Source organism: Alosa alosa, chromosome 13 (assembly GCF_017589495.1).
Source record: "Alosa alosa isolate M-15738 ecotype Scorff River chromosome 13, AALO_Geno_1.1, whole genome shotgun sequence".
In the NCBI taxonomy this organism is placed as follows: domain Eukaryota; kingdom Metazoa; phylum Chordata; class Actinopteri; order Clupeiformes; family Clupeidae; genus Alosa; species Alosa alosa.
The window spans coordinates 4,080,461-4,103,607 of NC_063201.1; the positions used below are offsets into that span (position 1 = coordinate 4,080,461).

At 42.3% G+C, this 23,147-nt stretch overlaps 1 protein-coding gene across 1 annotated transcript in view; it reads left to right on the forward strand.

The window, feature by feature from the left end:
* The window catches only part of si:dkey-12j5.1 (probable assembly chaperone of rpl4), a 73,635-nt gene that overhangs the window by 47,343 nt on the left and 3,145 nt on the right, over positions 1 to 23,147 (forward strand). Inside the window, exons 10-11 of the mRNA XM_048261654.1 lie at positions 13,787 to 13,840; positions 19,865 to 19,969. Coding sequence (XP_048117611.1) covers positions 13,787 to 13,840; positions 19,865 to 19,969 — 159 coding nt within the window. The remainder of the gene's footprint in view (positions 1 to 13,786; positions 13,841 to 19,864; positions 19,970 to 23,147) is intronic.

Below are 23,147 nucleotides of genomic sequence, written 5' to 3' on the forward strand. Positions count from 1 at the left end.
ACAAGACAATAAAGCCATAAACCATAAATTCCATAAATTCTACACAAAGCTAATCAGAAAAGCTTGATAAATAATAATATGTCATGAACTTTTATATTAGCATATAGTTTGTAAATGAACATTTAACATTTAAATGATGTAACAATTAACAAATATTAACAAAGGGTTAGGTAATTACTAGTTTGCTATTTATTATGGCACCTTATTGTGGAGTGTTACCCATGCATGGGCCACCCACAGGTTTCCAGATTCGAAAACTGAAACAAAAATATGGTGCAAATCACTGTCTACGGCAGAGGTTCCAACACTTCAAACTGCTGAAGCCCAATTTCAATTCTGAAAATCTGCAGCCCACCCAGACATTTATTCACAACTCTGACAGGTTGGACACTGTCAACGACGACCTCATCAAATACTGTACTTTCCAAGTCAACATCAAATTATATTTTATTATATTTAATTTAATTCAAATATCTCTAGCTATTTTTGAACTTGAATTTGAACTATTTAATAATTAACTATACTTATTAATTAATAATGAACTCAACCACCTTGTTTGGGTGTTTAATGCTTCAATGTTTTTAAAAGTTAGCAAGAAATAAACATAGTACAATCTGATAACCTGTCAGCGGAACCCAAAAGCATATCTGCGATGATTATAGAGAGCCAACTATCTAATGTTAGCAAGTTACATTGTCTATATCATTATTTGTGTACATTTATAAAGTTTGACACCTTGTGCCCTTGTGGTACATGGTCTATAATAAGCCCAAACTCTTAGCAGAACATACTGTTATGAAGTTATTTTAATACAGAACTGTTTTTTACGTAGCTGCACGTCATGTTTTTCAATCGTTCTCGCCATCTGCACGTTTTGACTCTCTTTTCCAAATTGACATGATGTCTCTGTGTTTCCCGTCAATGACTATCCAATACAATGCTCGTAAAATGTTTTAGAATATTATTCATGAATCATTTTGCATTGACCGTTTATGGTGTATCTGATATAGGCGGGCCATGAGGCAAGCTAAACAGATGATGACAGCGCTGCAACGAATCGGTCAGTAAACATTGGTCGTTGTGTTATCCAATTGCGTCCAGTTGCATTAAAGATTTTCAAATGCATGCTTGGTGCCGCCCCTCGAGTTGGGCCATTTTCATTACTCGTGGCCAGACCCTTAATCTTTACCAGGGTCTGGATTTTCCAGGCAGTCGTGATAGTGCTAAAAGCTAATGGAGCAACCCTACCTGCACCGCAGACTGCACACTTCCTGCAATCTCAGGCCACATCAGCAGGAAGTCATCATGAATGGGAAGCCATTATGTTCCAACCCATGCCTGGAGCTCCGAGGCTTGGCTCTCTATACATTCACCGTTTTAGAGTTCCAGGAAGACTTCAGCCCCACTGTCTTTTCAACCCCCTTTGCTCTCCATCTCTGGGCTTTCTCTTGAGCCCTGGAAACCACAAAGGCTCATGGGAAATATGAGCCAAATGCAAAGTGAAATCCTCACACATAGAATATTCTAGTGAGGTTTTCCTGGAAGCTTTGTGAACGTGTTTGATATTCTCTTTAAGTAAAGCAATCCTATGGTGGATTTGCACCGCTTCAGAGAGGACCCTGAGCACGATCTTTTCAGTGTGACAGCTACAAAAGCACTCCTTAAGCTCATCATGGTTAAACATGGAAGAAAGCTCAACAAAAGAGCCATCATTTTTTCCACGTACACGCACTGACAGGTTGGCTGCCCACACGCTGTGTCAAGTAGACAAGAGACAAACTATCCAACTTCATATTTCATTAAGAAGTGTGGGACAGTCTTTTGCTCTCTACAAAGTGAAGTAATTTTTTTTGGCAGAGATTAGCAGGATGTGCCCAAGGTGGACTAAATATCCTATGATTGCAAAATCCTGAAACTTGTCTCTGAATGTGAGTCTCATGTGGAGGGCTCCTTTGGACTAACTATTATTATCATTTTTGATTCATTTAAAGTAGAACGTTGACGGAGAGTGGAGAGGAGCAGCAGCTTTGTGTGAGACCCAGGGCAGAGTAGAGAGGAGCAGAAGACCCAGGGCAGAGTAGAAGACCCAGGGCAGAGTAGAAGCAGAACCTCAGGCAGCACTTACATACACATGTTTTTGTTTTTTCACTTCCAGGTGCTTGGTCTTGTGTCTGTGGAACAGAAGTGTGACTAGGGAAAATCTACAGTGTTATGATGCGCCTGGGGTTTGAGCGCAAGGCACACAAGTTATATTTCTCTTTTTCCCAGTTATGTTTCTTTCTTTTTTTCAACAAAACTCCATGTTGCTGTACATGCACACGCAAGCATACGCACGCACGCATGCACGCACGCACACGCACACGCACACATATTCATACATTGTACACACATACCCAGATGCACACATGCAATCATACACACATACGGTGGACTTGTGTGTTACTGATGTATGAGGAAATATATGTTGGTCGAAAAGCTGTAATATGTCTGTTTGATAGGATTTAATAATGCCTTTCTAGACCTTTATTTTCTCATTTCATCCTGTGTGTAAGCATGTGTGTGTGTATGTACACACATGTGTGACTCAATCTGTCTTATTTCAGTCCTAAGGTGTGACCTTCACTTTGTGTGTGTGTGTGTGTGTGTGTGTGTGTGTGTGTGTGTGTGTGTGTGTGTGTGTGTGTATGTGAATGTGTGTGTGCACCCTCACCCTCAAAATCCCCAAGAAGATCAATACCACATCACACCAGCAGCTGCTGCTAACAAGAAACCAAACCTTGTGTGTGTGTGTGACATTGTGTGGGTTAAAAGCCAGTTAAGGAAAGTCTGAGGTGCTATTAAGCATAGGATTCACCTGAGCAGTTTTTCACAGACTGCAGTGTATTTATGTGTGTGTGTGTGTGTGTAGGTTTAGGTACGTGTGAGTGTTCTCTCTGACTGGGATCTCATTTTCTTTGGCCTGGCTGGTAAATGCAGTGGGTGTTTTGTTCCTGCAGCTTAACTGGCAATGCAGGGCCCTCGCAACACCCACAGTCAAGGGTGCACTTCCCAAGATGCAGTGGGATTGAACCGAAATGTCTGCAAGTGATTGAAAGGAAATAGAAAGAGGGAAATGGGGCTTTCAGAGGCTTTGGATCACTAACTGTACAAAACTTATCTCGGATATAAAGGATCTCATTGTGTTTTTTTGGGGTCGGTTTGCCCTACATGGATTTAGCCTAGTCTTAGGCATGAAGAAACTTAAAGAAGGAAAAGCTTTTAGTTTAGGACTAGGCTTAATACATTTGCAGAAACTTAAAGAAAGAAAAGCTTTTAGTTTAGGACTAGGCTTAATACATTTGCAGAAACTTAAAGAAGGAAAAGCTTTTAGTTTAGGACTAGGCTTAATACATTTGCAGAAACTTAAAGAAGGAAAAGATTTTAGTTTAGGACTAGGCTTAATACATTTGCAGCCAACTGGCTAACATTGCTGGCATGAAGGTGATGATTCATGCCATGCTGCTGTTGTGTTACTCTGTGTGTGTGTGTGTGTGTGTGTGTGTGTGTGTGTGTGTGTGTGTGTGTGTGTGTGTGTGTGTGTGTGTGTGTGTGTGTGTGTGTGCGCGCAGGCGAAAATGTGCATGTGCATAGATTTTAGAGAAGATTTCTCTCCACTACCGTTACTATGGTGATGGAGTAGGAAAGATCATTTTAAGAAGTGGGTTTAAAGTGCATAGTTGTCTTCACAGTCCTCAGGCTGTGCACATCCTAATACAATGAAGTTGTTTATCTTAAGGAATTGTGTTGAAAAACTAGAAGAGAAAAGGGACAGTAAAGCACCCTGCCTCCAATACAATAACCTCACAGGGACATGTAGCTATGGCAATCCTTTACCACGGCCAGCACAATGGGACCACACTATTGCCCTGTCAACGCTCAGGAAAGCACACACACACACACACACACACACTTACCTTTACCGGAAATGTCAGAGCAGCTCGTAATTGTGTCATTGTGTGCTGTGCTGTGCTGTTGTTTACTGGTTGGACCATGTTAACTTGTCCATAAGCGTTCCACCTGCTGCTGTTCAGCTCTGCTCTGCTCTTCTGCCTAGTGGCCAGGGATGGGAAACTTCAGAAAGAAAAAGTCCTGCCACGTACAGTATTTGCTCCAACCACTCAGTAAAATCCAGCTGATTCTTATTAGCTTAACTGTTTTAGGCACACAGGTAGAACCAAGGCATGGTAGGGTTTTTACGTTCCCATACGTTCTCTGCCAGTGGTGTTGTCTGTAGGTTGATGTTGAGGGCATGTGTAGGAGGGGGCTGTTTGCATATGTAGATTGGGCTGCATATACAGATACTGTAATAGGATTGATTCACCAATATTTCTTTGAATATGCATACATTGACAGTCTATTCAATTTATCTTTTTCTCCTCTCTCTCTCTCTCTCTCTTTCTCTCTCTCTCTCTCTCTACCTCTCTCTCTCTTTCTCTTTCTTTCTCTCTCTCTCTCTAGCTCTCTCTCTCTCTCTCTCTCTCGCCCACACATTTTCACTTTTTCACTCACACCCCCTATTGGGTCAAACAGCTCCTGGTCTCTTTTCTCACCTAGAAACCACTGTTGGACCAGGAATCAAATGGCCGTGATGATAACTCATCCCCATCTCTCTCACAGCCATAAACACACACACACACACACACGCACGCATTAGTCGGAGCAGGAAGTGATATGTAGCAGGAAGTGATATGTAGCAGGAAGGGGAAGTGGGAGCATCAATCCCTGAAGTAATTATCTGATGCCACTGGTGCACCTCAGGACTAAATTTCACTGAAGTTTTTACCTCCCAGCGGCACCATGTAGCCCCTGATGGATGACTCTCATGTCAGATCAATCTCTGACAACACACACACACACACACACACACACACACGTACACATATATTCTCACAAATACAAATGCAAAAGGAGATTTCTTGTTTCTGTGTGTGTGTGTGTATGTTTGTTTGTGTCATTGGTGCTCGTTAAATGAATTGAAATCAAGCATGCTGCGAAACATAATGGTCGTTTGGCTGTGTAAATCCATAATGGTCATTTGGCTGTGTAAATCCACTGGACAAAGCTCACAGTGTTCACTCGGCAACACACAGGGAACTTTCCCCGTCTCGCACAAAATCATTTGTTTATTGTCTTGGTCTGTGTGGACTGCAGAGCTCTAATTACTTTTTATTCCTGCTGAAAGCATCAGTGTTAACGTTATAGACTGGACAGACTACTTAATTAAAAGCACCATCCCTGATTAAAATCCATAATATTGCATTTTGTTGAAGTGCAGCATATTTGCCCATACGTTCCACTAGCCCATAGGTTCTCAAAGTGCGGCCCGGGGGCCAATGGCGGCCCGCGGAAACATTTCTGGCGGCCCGCGATAACATCTGATAACATCTGTAAAACTGTTAAAACTGTACAACTGTACTGTGTGCTTTGAAAAGAATGAATCTCCGTTTAGTGGTGTTTAGTGGCCGTCAGGTTTTCCTGTGGTGCTTTGGTAGCTGGAATTGGCCCTGAATAAGGCCTATGCTGATAAGAAGCAAGGCCCACTGAGACTGTTTGTTCTAAATAAGCTTGTACTTGAAATGGACTGCACACAGGACTGTTATATCCCATATTTGTCTGTTGAGGGTAGAGATTGTGTGTGCATTGCAATTTTTCTTAAGATTTTCACAAGTATTGCCATGTTTAGCCTCAGTTATGAATTAAAATCTGTTTAATGCAATAAATATAAACTGTAGAGATGCAATCTGCTCATTAAAATGATACAAATGGGATTTTATTTTCCAGGTTTTTTTTTTTTCTCCCCGCCCCTTTGGTGGCCCTCAGTTCAATGTTGGGTTCCTGAATTGGCCCTCATCAATCAAAACTTTGAGAACCCCTGCACTAGCCGTACTAGTGTCCTCTCAAAAAAGCTCTTGTGTACTTGCACATTCATGAATCTGTAAACAGGGCTTGTCCAAGTTATTCCAAGCCAGTTATTAACACTAAGGCTATATTCAGTTTACCATCCCACATCCTAAATTTGAGCATATCCATACTGTATCTACTTAGATTTTAAAGGTCCAGTATGTAGGAAATAATGGAAAATAAACTGTAACCATTCCAAAAATGATCACCATATGTTGTCAGAGAGTAAGGAAACACGATGAATTGAAGTAATGGATTATTTGACAACATTACTCTAACCTGTAAAACCAATGAAAAAAAAATGAGTTATGGGGCGGAATCTCTTGGAATTTTCGTTTATGTTTTGATTAATTCTAGAATAGCGTATTAATAATGGGCTAGCACGTCCTCCTATTTGGGTTGCCAAATTAGCAAAGGCCAACTGTCAACAGCTGTCAGTTGTAGCCATGAACGCCTACGAGAGGCAGGCAAATTTCCAAAATTAAAACAAGAAACAAATTAAGTGGACATCGGAGGAGCTTCCTGAGATGGTGACGTCAGGTTTGGGAACTATTGAACTTCTTCGCACCAATACTGCTCCTATATTTCTCTCCTCCCCTCTCTCTGGTTGTTTTATGATGTGACCTTCACTGGTCTTAGGGATAGATTGGGCTTTTACCCTAGATGATGGGCTTTAGAAATCTTAACCTAAAAGCTCTGATCATACCGTTTGGAATGTGTTTGGAGTTCTTAAGCTGTGAATGACAACAGCTGTAAGAGAGGATTCAGAGCGACTAGAAAAATCTTCAGTACTTGGGAACGTAGTACATTGGTTTTCTATAGTGTGGACTACTATGGAAATAATGTACATTCCTTAGCTATTGGAACAGATATTGCCATGTCTTCTGCAGGGCAGGCTGAGTGCAAATTTGTTAATCTATCTTCATCCTTTATATATGTCAATCTACCTACATTAATCTATTAGCATCTATTTACATCTATATATCATTTTAATGTTTACCCTTCCTTCCATCCATCTAACCAAGTAATGATCAGAAGAAACTTATCTAATCAACAAGTTTTTCTTTACATCTGTCAATCAATTATCTCTTTTCATGCACTGGTATTTTCTTCAGGAGATGTGTCTCTACAGTAGTTATGAATATGCGACTTTGCTTTGTGCCATGCTGAACAACACCCCTTAGCTATTCTAACCTGCAACCTTATCACAACAGCTTATTACACACTTCTGACAGACATCTGATTTCATTAGTAAGTAGTAAATTGTATTTTTTTAGAGCACATTAAAGCACAGCTTTCACTAACCAAAGTGCTGTACAGAATAAAATAAACAATCAAAAAAGAAATAAAGCAGAAAAAACAGACAGACAGACACAAATCAACAATGAGACAGGAGACATGTACAGAGTTACAGACAGGGCAACAGACAGACACAGATCAACAATGAGACAGGAGACATGTACAGAGTTACAGACAGGGCAACAGACATGTACAGAGTTACAGACAGGGCAACAGACAGACACAGATCAACAATGAGACAGGAGACATGTACAGAGTTACAGACAGGGCAACAGACATATACAGAGTTACAGACAGGGCAACAGACAGACACAGACAGACAAGAGACATGTACAGAGTTACAGACAGGGCAACAGACAGACACAGATCAACAATGAGACAGGAGACATGTACAGAGTTACAGACAGGGCAACAGACAGACACAGATCAACAATGAGACAGGAGACATGTACAGAGTTACAGACAGGGCAACAGGGATCAACAATGAGACAGGAGACATGTACAGAGTTACAGACAGGGCAACAGACAGACACAGATCAACAATGAGACAGGAGGTACAGAGTTACAGATCAACAATGAGACAGGAGTAGTTACAGACAAAAGACAGATAGTTAGGGAGCTGGGCAGGATAAGGTAAAAAGGTGGGTTTTGAGCCTAGACTTAAAAACACAGATGGAGGGAGCATTTTTAATGTCCAGGGGCAATTGGTTCCACAGCCGTGGCGCTGCAACTGCAAAGGCTCGGTCACCTTTTTGTTTGAGCCTTGACCGTGGCACATGGAGCAGAGCTTTGTCATTTGATCTGAGAGACCTGGGGGCTTCATTGACTAACACCAGTGTCTACAATTATTCACATGTCCCATGCAAGCCCTCTCCCAATCTCCGGAGACTCATCTTCCACCACATTTAATATGTTCTCGATAATGCACTGTAGTTACAAATCTTAACAAATATACAAATATAAATTCATATTGTTTAATTTAATTTAATTTAATTTAATTTAATTTAATTTAATTTAAATTACATTTTTGGCTCTTTGGGTTTTCGACTAGCTGATGAAGGCTGCTGCAAGCTGCATGGCTGCACTTCCTCTCGCCAGTCCACACTCAGAGCATCATCTTTGAGGAAAACACACCCCTCATTTTGAGTGACAGGAGGAGGTGGATCAATTTGATTGATTTCTGTGTCTTTCAGTCAAAATATTGATCAGAGTTACAGAGTCCTGACCTGGACCTCATCGGGTATTGATGGTCTGGGAGTAGCTGGTGTATTAGACGTGTGTTAGTGCAGAAGGGTTATGGTTGATGCTATCAGACCAACTAGATGTTTGGCTCTGTCTGGTGTACTTGTAAAGGTTTGACATAATGGCCATAAGGGCAGGTGCTGCTTTTGTGACTGCCTATGTTTTAAGAAACACCATGCCAACTCTTCTCAATTATACAGCTGTTGGGACCTTCTGAAGTAAAAGCACCACCTTCACTCAAAATAGCTATCAGTGGTCGCAGATGTGAGAAGGATTTATTTTGTCCTTGATGCCATCTATGGATTCATCTGTAAGTCATTTACCTATCATACCTATTACCTATTACATAGCAGCCATTGTAGAAGTTGATTTAGTGTTGTTTTGTTCTTTAATGGGATGAGGTCTATTTGTAATTCTATTACCATGGTGCTTAATCATCCCTGCAAGTAAGAGTGGAAGTTCAATGGGCATAACTTTTATGAATATCATTGGCTTTACGGAGGACATAGCTGACAATAACACAACATTAATGGAATTCCAATGTGCTAATCATTGCCATGGTAACTTAATGAATGATGCAGAAATACCGTGGCTCTGCATCCTTATGAGTTTTAAAGCGCTTTTATGAGTTTGATTACAGGGCTATTCTGTTCTAGTGAGGGCATAAAGCTCACATTCCTCGTTAAAACTAACTGCTTGCTAGTGATAACTGATAATGGGTCTCAACACGCATTTGTATCTTGAAAGAAGTGTGTGTGTGTGTGTGTGTGTGTGTGTGTGTGTGTGTGTGTGTGTGTGTGTGTGTGTGTGTGTATATATATATATATATATATATATATATATATATATATATGTGTGTGTGTGTGTGTGTGTGTGTGTGTGGACACTCGTTCGCCTGTGTGAAATAAGTGGCAAGTGACATGTTAATCATGTCTGTGTGAGCGTTAGCCTGTGTGTGAAGACGGGCGGTATTGATGGACGTTATGACTGGTTTTTCACGATAAGCATTGACTGGCATCCACATTGTTTTCCTCTCTGCTGCTGCCGGCTGCATAATTAAGCAGAAGTGACTGACTGACTGAATGCCCAACTTTTCATGGACAAGCATGTACTTTGTTTGCAATTATTTTTTGACTATTTTATTTTCTCTTATTTAGGTGTTCATGAACATATTGTTATGATTTCAAACTAAGCCTTTGTGGATATTTCTTCTAATACATATAAAATTATTAATAATCACTTACTTCTATTTCATAAAAATGTTAGTAGGGCTGGGACAACGCGTCGACTTAATCGATGACGTCGACGCAAAATATGCACGTCGATTCATCAAGCATAATGTGTGCCGCTAAATATTTTGAATTTTACACCTTCAGTGTTTCCCATACGTTAACTAATCTGTGGCTGGGGGCCACGAAATCATTGAGCTGTGTTTTTTACGCACGCAGCCTTTCCTTGCCCTGGCCACTCTCTCTTGTAACAAGCCCGCTGCTCCTCCTCTGCATCAAAGTCAAAGTCAGCTTTATTGTCAATTTCTTCACATGTTCCAGACATACAAAGAGATCGAAATTACGTTTCTCACTATCCCACGGTGAAGACAAGACATATTTTACCAATTTAAGTCCACAGACAAACATAACATTCAAGTAAACAAAAAACTAAGTAAATAAGTAAATAAGAGGGCACATATAATAATGAAAAAATAAGAGCAGCAAAATTTGGTTGAAATTGTGCATAGACAGTCAATAAAATACTAGTGCAAAGTCAGGCCAATAAAAGGCTTGGGTAGTTCTGTTTGACCTAAGTAAGAAAGAAAGTGGCATAGTGGTGCAAGTTATGTAAGAGCAGCAGAAGTGTTGTGTTTTCAGGACAACAACACCAAGTTGTAAAGTGTACAAGTGTGCAAGTGGAGTAGTGCAGGTGGCCATTGTGGGTCCAATGTCCAGGATGTTATGTAGCTGAGGGTGGAGGGGGGAGAGGAGGGAGAGAGTTCAGCATCCTTACAGCTTGGTGTATGAAGCTGTTGGTGAGTCTGGTAGTCGGGGGGCAGAGGCTTCTGTACCTCTTCCCAGAGGGCAGTAGATCAAACAGATTGTGGGCGGGGGTGACTTGCATCACTCACAATTTTGGTCGCCTTGGCGGGTGAGGTGGGTGGTGTAAATGTCCTTCAGGGAGGGGAGTGAAGCACCAATAATCCTTCCAGCTGTGTTCACTATGCTGCAGGGCTTTCCTGTTGTATTCAGTGCAGCTTCCGCCCACACAGCGATACAGCTGGAGAGGATGCTCTCAATGGTGCCTCGGTAGAATGTGGTCATGATGGCTGCAACTTGCACTTGCTCGCCTGAGTTTCCGCAGGAAGTACAGGCGCGCTGAGCTCTCTTCGCCAGTGATGCAGTGTTGGTGGTCCAGGAGAGGTCTTCACTGATGTGCACCCCAGGAATTTGGTGCTGCTCGCTCTCTCCACCACAGCACCGTCGATGGTCAGTGGCAGGTGTTGGGTGTGACCCTCCGGAAGTCAACAACAATCTCTTTGGTCTTGCTGGACGTTCAGCAGGAGGTTGTTGTCCCTGCACCACGTGGTCAGATGGTCGACCTCCAACCTGTATTGAATCTCGCCGCCCTTGGTGATGAGACCCACCAGAGTTGTGTCGTCAGCAAATTTCACTATGTGATTGTTGCTGTAGGTTGCAGTGCAGTCATCGGCCAGCAGGGTGAAGAGCAGCGGACTGAGCACGCAGCCTTTGGGGGCCCCTGTGCTCAGTGTGATGCTGCTTGAGGTATTGTTGCCAACATTACTACTTGGGGCCTCTGACAGAGGAAGTCCTGTAGCCAGTTGCAGAGGTAGGTACTGAGTCCCAGTTTGTCAAGTTTGCAGATGAGTTGTTGTGGTATTATGGTGTTGAATGCAGAACTGAAGTCTATAAACAGCAATCTCACATATGAGTCTCTTTTTTTCCAGGTGGGTGAGGGCTGGGTGGAGGGCAGAGCAGATTGCATCCTCTGTAGATCGCTTGGCTCGGTATGCAAACTGGAAGGGGTCCAGGGTGGGGGGGAGAATGGCTTTGATATGTGACATGACAAGCCGCTCAAAGCACTTCATGATGATGGGTGTCAGTGCCACAGGGCGGTAATCATTGAAGCAGGATGGAGCAGTTTTCTTCGGCACAGGTATGATGGTGGCAGCTTTGAAACATGATGGGACGATGGCTTGCTTCAGGGAAGTGTTAAAGATGTCTGTGAAGACATCCTTAAGCTCCCCTGCGCAGTCCTTCAGCGCACGACCTGGGATGTTGTCTGGACCTGTTGCCTTACGGGTGTTGATAGCAGCAAGTGTCCTTTTCACGCAAGTGTCCTCTTCAGCAAGTGTCCTCTTCACTGCATGTGCATTTAACAAAATATTCACGATTGTTGAAGGATTGTTGTTGCAACATAGAAGCATCGCATAGAACACGGTGGGCTAAATTGCTATTAAATCTGCTTAGCATCGTGACCATGCTGGCAAATTTGTTCAAAACTGCTGCATTAAAGTTAACTCTGCTAAGGTCTCATCACAACATAAGTTAGTTTGGTCTCCTCAATGTAGGCTAAGTTATGCAATCAAGCAGTATCTCAAAGCTAACGTTAGAATACTGTTCGGATGTCAAGTTTAGCATGCTTACTTACATCTGCTTGTCAATTTCGTTACTTATGTAGGGCTCATTTTATTGACTCTGAATGTTTTCAAAATCCCAATGTAAATGGAAAAGTGTTTTCCAAGACTCAAAAGTGCTTGTCCCAAGGAGAAGTAGGCTACGAACCGTTATTTGAACTAACTACGTTATGAATTGCATTCACACATCAGCAGCGTTTTAACAGTGTTTAATGTTAATTGCAGGGATTCCCTCACGAACGTCGTCTTAAAGTGACAGGCACTCAATTAGACCTACTGAACTGAACTGAATGCTACCTCCGACTAAGAATGCATTACTTTGCACTTGTATAGTCTTTTATTTTGGAATCTTAAGAGCAATAAACATATATTCCAAATTGATTTGTTTTCAATTGGAAAATGTTAAGGAATTCATGTTTTTTTCATTCAGATATGTAAATCAACATGTATAAGTTGCTATTAGTCAATTAATGGGGAGATAATCGATAATCGAATTGAAATCGAATCGGACTGAAAAAATGAATCGTTAGATTAATCGATGCATCGAAAAAATAATCGCTAGATTAATCGTTTAAAAAAATAATCGGTTATCCCAGTCCTAAATGTTAGTAATCCAAAATTTCTCCTTCACCTTATTTTTGTGTTGGTGATTATTCTGCATAGTAATAACAGCAGCAGCAGCAGCAGGCGATGTGGTGTTACTATGGTGTGTGGAGGTCAGGGTGATCCGATCTGCTGACCTAGAGGTGTTGTGTGTAGTGTAGTGTGCTCATCTAGTCTGATTAAGTGTTAAAGATCAGCACTGTATCTGATGAACAGACAAGTGTGTGTGTGTGTGTGTGTGTGCACAAGCGCACGCTTCCGCACAGCCTCGATCTGTGAAATCGACAGTGGTGACACACCGGCTCTACGCTCCTGGAATCGCAGTCATTGGACATCGATCAGGAAACAATCGCTGGAGATCATGAGCTTTAAGCAGCCTCCACTAATGTGATTGGTGTGGGCCAAATCCAATCAGATTTATTGATCGTGCATACTGCTCACTGTTGTAAATGTGAAGGAGGTCCTCGAATGCCTCTTGGTCGTGGTAGTGAAACGGTGATCGGGGTAATTAATAGGGACTGCAGAAGGCAGGAGAGTCAATGTTAGATCTGTCACTTTGTCTGTTCTGCCGGTACTAGCAGCTAGAGAGCGAATGAGTGAGTGATGGGGTTCTCATATACTTCATTGAACCATTCCCCTTCTGGCTTCTCATGTTAGATAAAATACCCAATTTTCTCATCAGTAATCCATAATTAAAAACATGTATGCGGATTTATATACTATTTTTGAGTACTTACCTTTACCATGTGCATACTGTAGGCATTGGGTTGCTTAATACCAGCTGCAGTATGAGATTACAGGTTCCCAGTGTTCTATATTATGACCTGAGATCTGAGTTGGATTTGGGCAAAGCGTGCTGCTCCATAACCCCCCTCCTCTCCAGAGGGGTCAGACATGTGCCGTGAGCTGTGCATCAGCAATAGCAATATTAGCTTGTGAATGACAGAAATCTCTCTCTCTCTCTGCATCTCTCTCTCTTTCTGCATCTCTCTCTCTCTCTCTCTCTCTCTCTCTCTCTCTCTCTCTCTCTCTCTCTCTGTGTGTGTGTTCCAGATGGTGATGGAGGTATGCGAGGGCTTGCTGGAGGAAGATGACGAGGTGGTGCAGGTGAGCGCGTCCTGACAGCTGAACATGACAGCTTTCACTGGCAATACAACCATAGCTAGTCACGCACACACACACACACACACACACACACACACACACATATACACATATACACCGGATGAGTTCTTCATGTAGGAAACAGAAAAATCATCGTGTTGTGCACGTGTGTTCTGGGGTGGTATTTTACCTGCAGTATTACGTGTCCTTAAGTTTACATGTGCGTGTGTGTGTGTGTGTGTGTGTGTGTGTGTGTGTGTGTGTGTGTGTGTGTGTGTGTGTGTGTGTGTGTGTGTGTGTGTGTGTGTGTGTGTGTGTGTGTGTGTGTGTGTGTGTGTGTGGGGCTTGATGGGGAATTGCACCATTAATGTGCATGTGTGTGTGTGGCATGATGGGGAATTGCACCCTTAATGTGCATGTGTGTGTGTGGCATGATGGGGAATTGCACCCTTAATGTGCATGTGTGTGGCATGATGGGGAATTGCACCCTTAATGTGCATGTGTGTGTGTGGCATGATGGGGAATTGCACCCTTAATGTGCATGTGTGTGTGTGGCATGATGGGGAATTGCACCCTTAAAGGGGTGGTTCAGGATTTTGGACATAGGACCTCATTTCCAAGTAAGCAAGTGTGATATTTATCAGTGGAGACCGTTTTCAACACGTTTCATCCAGTCGTTCTAATTGCAGAGTTACATGGAGTGCTAGGCTAGCGCAAGTCAACGGTATGTGCTAGCCTGCCACTAAAAACAGTCTTACCCACTCCAAAGTACACCCAAGGCAAATAAATTATAACGCCAGACTATCGATGTAAATGTCTGTATTGATAGTTTTATTTCTAACATTATTCTATCCTTGCATTTCAACAATCGCATTACATTTTGAGGGACTAGTGTCTTAGCAGCGCGGAATTATACTTGCTCCAGTTAGTAGTACTGCTGCCAAAAAGTAAACAGTAAAGCGCGACTCAATGGGGATACCTAGTAGTAGCCTTGGTAATATCAGTCCGCCCGCTGAGATGCAAAATGACTACTACCAACTTCAGGGAACAAAGTATAACTATTGCAACGTGATGCGAGGGTAGTTGTATTTCTTACACTATTCTATCAACACAGACATTTACATCGATTGTCTGGAATTTGCCTCGAGTGTCCTTTGGAGTAGGTAAGACTGTTTTTAGTGGCAGGCTAGCACATACCGTTGACTTGCGCTAGCCTAGCACCTGCAAACTCTGCAATTAGAACGACTGGATGAAACGTGTTGAAAACAGTCTCCACTGATAAATATCACACTTGCTTACTTGGAAATGAGGTCCTATGTCCAAAATCCTGAACCACCCCTTTAATGTGCATGTGTGTGTGTGGCATGATGGGGAATTGCACCCTTAATGTGCATGTGTGCATGTGGCATGATGGGGAATTGCACCCTTAATGTGCATGTGTGTGTGTGGGGCATGATGGGGAATTGCACCCTTAATGTGCATGTGTGTGTGTGTGTGGCATGATGGGGAATTGCACCCTTAATGTGCATGTGTGTGTGGGGCATGATGGGGAATTGCACCCTTAATGTGTGTGTGTGTGTGTGTGTGTGCATGTGTGTGTGTGGCATGATGGGGAATTGCACCCTTAATGTGTGTGTGTGTGTGTGTGTGTGGCATGATGGGGAATTGCACCCTTAATGTGTGTGTGTGTGTGTGTGTGTGTGTGTGTGTGTGTGTGCATGTGTGTGTGTGGCATGATGGGGAATTGCACCCTTATGTGTGTGTGTGTGTGTGTGTGTGTGTGTGTGTGTGTGTGCATGTGTGTGTGTGGCATGATGGGGAATTGGCAGGTGGTGATTTTAGCATCACTATCTCTCCTCTTGTTCCTTCCTGTCCTCTCTTGCTCCTCTGAGTTGTTTATTGTCTTTTGTGTGTCTGTGCGCTACTGTTTGTGCATTTGGAAGCCTTTTTATAGGCATCATTAGCCTCCTGTGTGTGTGTGTGTGTGTGTGTGTGTGCATGTGAGAGAGTGTGTGTGTGTGAGTGAGTGAGTGAATGTGTGTGTGTCTTTTGAAGGGTGCTGAGGTGTGCAGGAGTGTGTCTGCAGAGGGCTGTACAGCATCTGCACCGGGAACTGGCATAGTTCTGTCAGTACACACACACACAAACACACACCTAAAAACACCTTGACACATGTGACACCTTTGACAGATTGAGAACAGGCACTGCGCTCTGAACTTTTAAACTTGTCACAACCAGAGAGAAGAGAGGGAGGGAGAGAGCCGTACCATGGACGAGTACGCTTCTCCACCTCTCCTCACACACTATCAAACGCCACGAAATTAAGTTAGATCGAGCAGCGCCCAGTACACAGTGTCACACGCCTGCAAAAGCAATCGTGCGTCCGCGCATCAATCATCATAACCAACTCCCACACCTGCCCTACAAGCCACGCTGCTCGCTGACAGAACGAGCACTGCTCGTTCACAACGTGTCAAAAAGTCAGTTCGCTGCTCAACAGGCACAATGCTCCTTCCCATTTCTGCATGTGGGTGTGTGGGTGCGCATATGACCAACAAGTGAAAGCAAATGGAAGGGAATGGTTCATTTTAGTGTTCCTCTCTTCATAGCGTCTTTAGTGCAATTGCCTTTTTTGTATTTGTTCCATATAATTTCACCATAACTACCTGTTCCATATAATTTCACCATAACTACCTGTTCCATATAATTTCCCCATAACTACCTGTTCCATATAATTTCCCCATAACTACCTGTTCCATATAATTTCCCCATAACTACCTGTTCCATATAATTTCACCATAACTACCTGATATGCACTATAATAGACATCATAACATTTCCATTTTCCCTGAGAATGTGAAAAGAAATGCATTTTTAAAAAGCATGGTTCCTTTCCTTTTCAGCACAATCACACACACACACACACACAAATCATAAATCTGCACGGCGCTTGCACATAGCTACACGGCACTTGCTACACGGCAGCACTCATGAGCCGAGCTTCTCTGGTCTGCATGCCGTCTGAAAGCAGCACACTCAAAGTACACGCCATTCTGCCTGTCACACACACAGCATTGCCAACACGGGTGTGTGTCCGGCAACATTACGCATTTGTGCATTTGTGTATCTTTTTGTGTGTACTGTGTGAGGCAACGTACTGAAATCAGACTCCCACAGATGCAGTGAGTGCCATGTGCTCTGTGGTGTGTTGGGAGGAGGTGCAGTGAGTGCCATGTGCTCTGTGGTGTGTTGGGAGGAGGTGCAGTGAGTGCCATGTGCTCTGTGGTGTGTTGGGAGGAGGTGTGTTGGGAGGAGGTGCAGTGAGTGCCATGTGCTCTGTGGTGTGTTGGGAGGAGATGCAGTGAGTGCCAAGTGCTCTGTGGTGTGTTGGGAGGAGATGCAGTTAGGGCTGGGCGATATATCGGTATTACGACTACGACCGATATATTTTTGAAAACGATATGTAGTTGAGACAATATCGTAATACCGGTATTATGTCAAATAATGGGCCATTTTATCAAAGCCACTTGCTCTTCTGTGTTCAGACCATTCAGATAGCCGCAGCTCTGCTCAACTGCGCCCCCTGCGTGTGCACGTTCTCCCTCGCAGCACTACAAACTTTCAAACATGACGGACACTGAGTCAGATTTTGTTTACCTTGATCAGAGGTTGGTGCTGATGCCTATTCCGTCGGCATATAAACGGCTAGACCGAGAATTCTCGTTAGAAATCAAAATTCCACTGGAGCTCCAAGCGGTTTTGTACGCAAATTTAAGTTACAACACTGTTTAGCAGCACAATTCCACGGTAAAATGTAATTTTTGGTACATAGCCAGCTAATTTAAATATACTGATGAATGCTTGCGTTTAGCGACAGTAGCAGATCTAAAGTCCTCAGGGAGACAACCTAAACGCTGATTTTATGAAGAGGATATGCACGCAGCGACTCAAGGAAAGCAGTTAGGGCATCATTTTTATGATTCCTGAAACCCCATTCAATCGTGCATAGGGGATTTTTCTTACAAACCGAACATGCAAAAATGAACGCGATACAAAACGACGGTAGCGTCTATCACACTCTTGATGAGTGACTCAGTTACTTTGTTTAAGTAGACTAATTGTTTAAAACTATTTTTGTTGTTGATAGCAACATGTCTAGGCCATCATAGTCTACATTTGCTTGTCATCTAGGCCCTATCAAACCCTTACAGGTAAAAAAACTGCATTGTGTGACAAAACTGCAGGTTTTTTCAATATTGTTGTGCCCAAAATAGCCTATTGCATTGTGCAGTACAATGTAGGCCTGCGTTGTCAGTCAGGGTCAACTTTTGGTCTTTTGTTATTTGCACAGCTTTATCAGAGCAACTGTAGCCTATGCCTATTGTAGGCCTATGTTATTGTTTACACTTTTTTGCACAGCTCTGTTAGAGCAGTCTGAAATTAATATAATTAAAACTGTGTTGTCATATGTTGTGTTGAGTGAATATATGAAGCACTTCGCTCTTTCTGTTTGAAATATCAATATCGTATCGATATCGTATATCGCCAATCAGCCCCAAAATATCGGGATATCAGTTTTGGTCCATATCGCCCAGCCCTAGATGCAGTGACGGAGAGAGGAACTGATTGTAATGAGAGACAAATCTGATTGGATGTTTCACAGTAATCAGTGTTTCTCTAGTTTCTCTGAAGTGTGTGTGTGTGTGTGTGTGTGTGTGTAAGAGATGGGGAGAGTGTTTTCTAAGTTCTTGTTACTCCTAAAAGTAAGTGTATATTTGTGTATAGTCTTCCAACTTCCTGTGTAAAAATGATCATTGTATCTCATCAGTCTGAACATAGTATTGCTTTTCCACATGCCTAACATTGCTACATTCTGCTGCATTGGTGTTTTTTTCCCTTTATATTTCTTTACATTTCAGACTTCTAAGATGGTGTAGCAACCATTCTCCTGGATTCTGTCTGATTGAATGAATCTTATTTGTAATAATATTAATCTGTATTATATTTTTAACCAAGCGCCCTACTAGGGACAAGTGTCGTGAATTAGCTTCAGCTAAAAACACTATGATACATACATCTGTTGACGGTTTAAGTTTATCTATGTTTTTTGTATCTGTCCCTACCTAAATAATTAACACACGGAATGACACTTTTCTTTTCACCAAAATATTTGCATCCCCAAGCCTCTGAACTGCATAACTGAGAATATTTGCATCCCCTAGCCTCTGAACTGCATAACTGAGAATATTTGCATCCCCTAGCCTCTGAACTGCATAACTGAAAATGAATAGTCCAATCAAAGTGAAACTTTGAAAAATGGATTTTGAATCATCACTAGTCTTTTGTTAGACATTTTGTTATTGTTTGCTTGTTGCGTTTATCAATATTTCTTGATTTCTCTCAAATACTTGCATCGTGTAGCCTTTGTCCTGCATAACTGAGGAAGAATAGGCTCATCAAGGTGAAAAAAGGCATTTTTAGTCATTGCTAGTCTCTTCTTTGACATTTCTAAAGCTTCATAAAAGCTGTTTTATTCAGAGAGACGCTTTAGTGCAGATATGACCGCCTGCCAACTGCAACTGCTCTGAGCACAGTGCTGAGTTTCTTCAGGGTTCAAAGAAGCCCACATACACTCATATTTCACCAAGACCTCGCTGAACCCTCACAGGACATGCGCATGTGCTTGCTGCCGTATTGGTTAACATCTCAAACATATCGGAATATGGGGTGGGTGGGTGACCTTGACCTGTGTTACATGGAATGCAAATGTGTACGAGTGTGTGTATGTGCGCATGCTTATATGTGTGTTTGTATCTGTGTTTGAGTGTGTGCATGTGATTGTATTTGAGTGTATGTGCATGTGTATGTATTTGAGTGTGTGTGTGTGTGTTTGTGTGTGTGTGTGTGCGCTCATGTTGGCTTGCATTCTTTCACACACTTGTGTGTGGTGGGGTATTTATCTTGGTCCTGTGACTACAGCATTTATTTCCTTCATTCCTCTGTCTTGTTCTGGTTGTTGTGTGTTAGGTGTGGTATCTGCTCGGCTGGGTCTGCTACCTCCAGCGAGACAAACCAGAGGAAGCCGAGAGCTTCAGAGACTCAGCCAGGACCTACCTCACCAGGGCCAAAAAGGTACACAGAGACTGTCTCAAAAGTTGCCTAGTGGCCGCAGTTGAGAATATTCTCGTTATGTCATCAGGGCTTTATATATACGACATTTTGCCTTCCCAATTTTGAACTGAATACATTAGTAAGCTAAATGGGCTCAATGGATAGTTTAAGCTGTATTGATGTGTTAAATGGCTGTGCTAGAATTTGTCTTAATGATTTTGTCTTTCAGTTGTTTGCTTTATCAGCACTATATGGCTATTTGGCAAGCTTAGGGAAGCGATACACTAGAAACTGCACTACACTAGAAACTGCAAATGGATTGATTAAAATTTGGTTCGATGTTTGTAAAGTTTTCTAAATACTCTCCAGAGATAGTACAACCCCCCTATTCAAAATAGTAGTTCATTGTATCTAATGACTTATCTTATTAGGACTAGTCATTCCAATGGCTAGTCCTACAGTTCAAAGTGCACTTAGCACAAACATGTGGTCTTGCTCTGCATAGTAACTTTTATGGCCAGGCTACACCTGGCACATCTCTGAAGCATTCTGTCCATGGAGCGTACTGTATGTAAGGGATAATGTATTGTCCGCCGATAATTATCAGAAAATAAGTCCCGACAGGGAGAACAGAACCCCGACGCGCAGCGGAGGGTCTGGGCACTCACCGTTCGCAGTGCTCAGTCCAAGGGGCGGTATAATCGGATGTCTCTGCACACAATAGGACAGGCTAGTTGGCTAGTTCAAACTTTTGCCAACTTAATAAAAGCTTAACTTGTGTCACACTGTTCGCCAACAGCAACATCCATGTTATTTGTTTTCAAGTAGCAGGGAATTCAAGCCAAACCGTTGCAACTCTGCCATCAATCATTGTGTTAAGCCCACCTAACGACTCTATACACGATTTGATTGGCCTGATAGAAGTTTAATTTTTCGAGCTCACAAGCCAACGGAGAGTTGCTAGACTAGCCCTGGCAGCAAATGTAATTTGCTGCCGCTAGGGTGCGTCTAGATTTCTAGGCTACCTTTACTCTTGATATAATCTTAATAATGACCTAGTAAGCCTTGATCTCTACTTACTAATTAGTAGTAAGTACCAGAAGAGAATATGTATAACCCACTAGTATACTGTCTGAATAAATCTCGAATAGTGGGAGAACAGTTGTAGAATAATCAAGTAAGTATAACGACATGCAGGGCTATGTAGGACCAGTTGAGTAGATCATCTCAGGCTCTGCAGAAATACTGTATGCTAATTTGAATGCAGTGAAATGCTGAAAAAAATTAGTTCCCCAAAATGTTATGGATATGAAGACAATATGACAATGAATACTGACAATCCTTACTAAGACAAACTTATGTCCAATGCAATGCAACAAAGTTGCCTTGAATATTTACTCAGACACAAGTTTGAGTGTACAAAGGCTTTTTCAGTAATTCCCATAGATCGTTCACTTCTTCCCTGTCCTGAGCCTGATTGCTTGTGTGTGGTAATCTAACTCCTACTACTGCTGCATGTATCCAGGCTCTGGAATTTGAGTGGCGGAGATGCTCTAAGGACCACAGACAGGAAGCAGAACAACGACTCAAAATATTTAAACAAGCTCTGAAAACCCTGCGTGCCAATTGGCTGGCCTTTGTCCAGCCTCGTTGAATATGTAATGAGTAAACTGCGCTAACGAGATGCATGATGTGGCCTTCCATCAGTACAGAGGACGGGTCGGCTTATGTTGTGTTATTAATGTTCAGCTAATTTGCCAAACACTCATCATTTATTCAGCGGGGAACTGTCTCTCTCTCACACACACACACACTCACACACACACACACATACAAACACACACACACACAGAAGATGGAATATTAAAACTGAAGTTAACTTGTTGTGTCAGTGGTTGGAGATACAGAGATGCATTGAGACACAGTGTTTCAGTGTATTTAGCAAGCTGCATGAAGCCCCCTTTGAAAAGAGATGCACTACATCAACTTTCATTTATTTATGCACCATTTGTGCCAGACAGACGTCCTGCTTATATTTATTTGTCATATTAAAGAGATTGAAGTTTTCAGAAGTAGGGATGGTCAAACATCATATCTACATTATTTAGTGTGTGTGTGTTACAACAAAATGAGTCCTGTGTTGCTAATATTAATTCTGAGATTTAATGATTGGAAAGAGAATAAGTTAGAAAAAATGACTGAAATTTATTTTTTTGAATTTTGCCAAATTCATTCCTTCATCTATAACATGTCTTAAAACAACCTCCAAATATGACTTAGTAGGCAAATGTCCCATTTATTAAATATTTCAAATACCCAGCTGGAAAAAAGTATCATGGCCCAAACATCACACAATGTAATAATGGCAGCTCAGTTGGAATGTTGTTTTGAATGTTTCGATTCTGTTGCGGAATCATAACAACCCCATAATTTAATGAATAATTATGTTGCCGCGTCTCTGTGACCCTGCCAGCACAAACAATATTATTACAACCACATCAGCAATCAATGACAATTGTCTTTTATTTCCTTGTTGTTCGGATAGGGGTCCAGCTTCAAGGAGTTTGTTCTGCTGTGTTTGGGTTCCTGATAAATGTCACCTCTTCGTAAAACCACCTCTAGCTCTTTCTCCTACCCCGTGTTCCTCTCTTGCTTCTTTGCTGCTTCTTTTCACTTTGTCTTTCACTACTCCCTTTCTCCCTCCCCACCCCCGAGCCTTTCATATATTCTCCCTTTCTCTCGCTTTTCCCCTCCCACCCCCCCGTGTGGAAAAATCCTCTCTCCTTTTCCCCTCCCACCCCCCCGTGTGGAAAAATCCTCTCTCCTTTTCCCTTTTCTCAATTTTTTTTGGTCCATCATGAGTCACAGATGAAATAAAAAAACAACACAGAGAGAGAGAGAGAGAGAGAGAGTGTAAAGTGACAGAGGAACAGAGCGGAGAATATACCGAGTGGAAGGATGGATTAGAGAAGAGAAGTTGGAGAGGATAGGGACACAGAGGAGGAGACTGCTAGACTCAGCGCAGTGATCTGATGGAGCCCTAATGCTTTATTAAAGAGAGCCTCTGGGGAGGGGAAGGCAGCTAAAAGTAGTGCACTTCTGCAGCAGATTCACTTAACTGCCTCCATTTAGTGCTCGGGATTAGTGTGCTTCATTAGGGATTCAGCACTATTTTTTTAAGTGGTCCGAATCAGTGTGC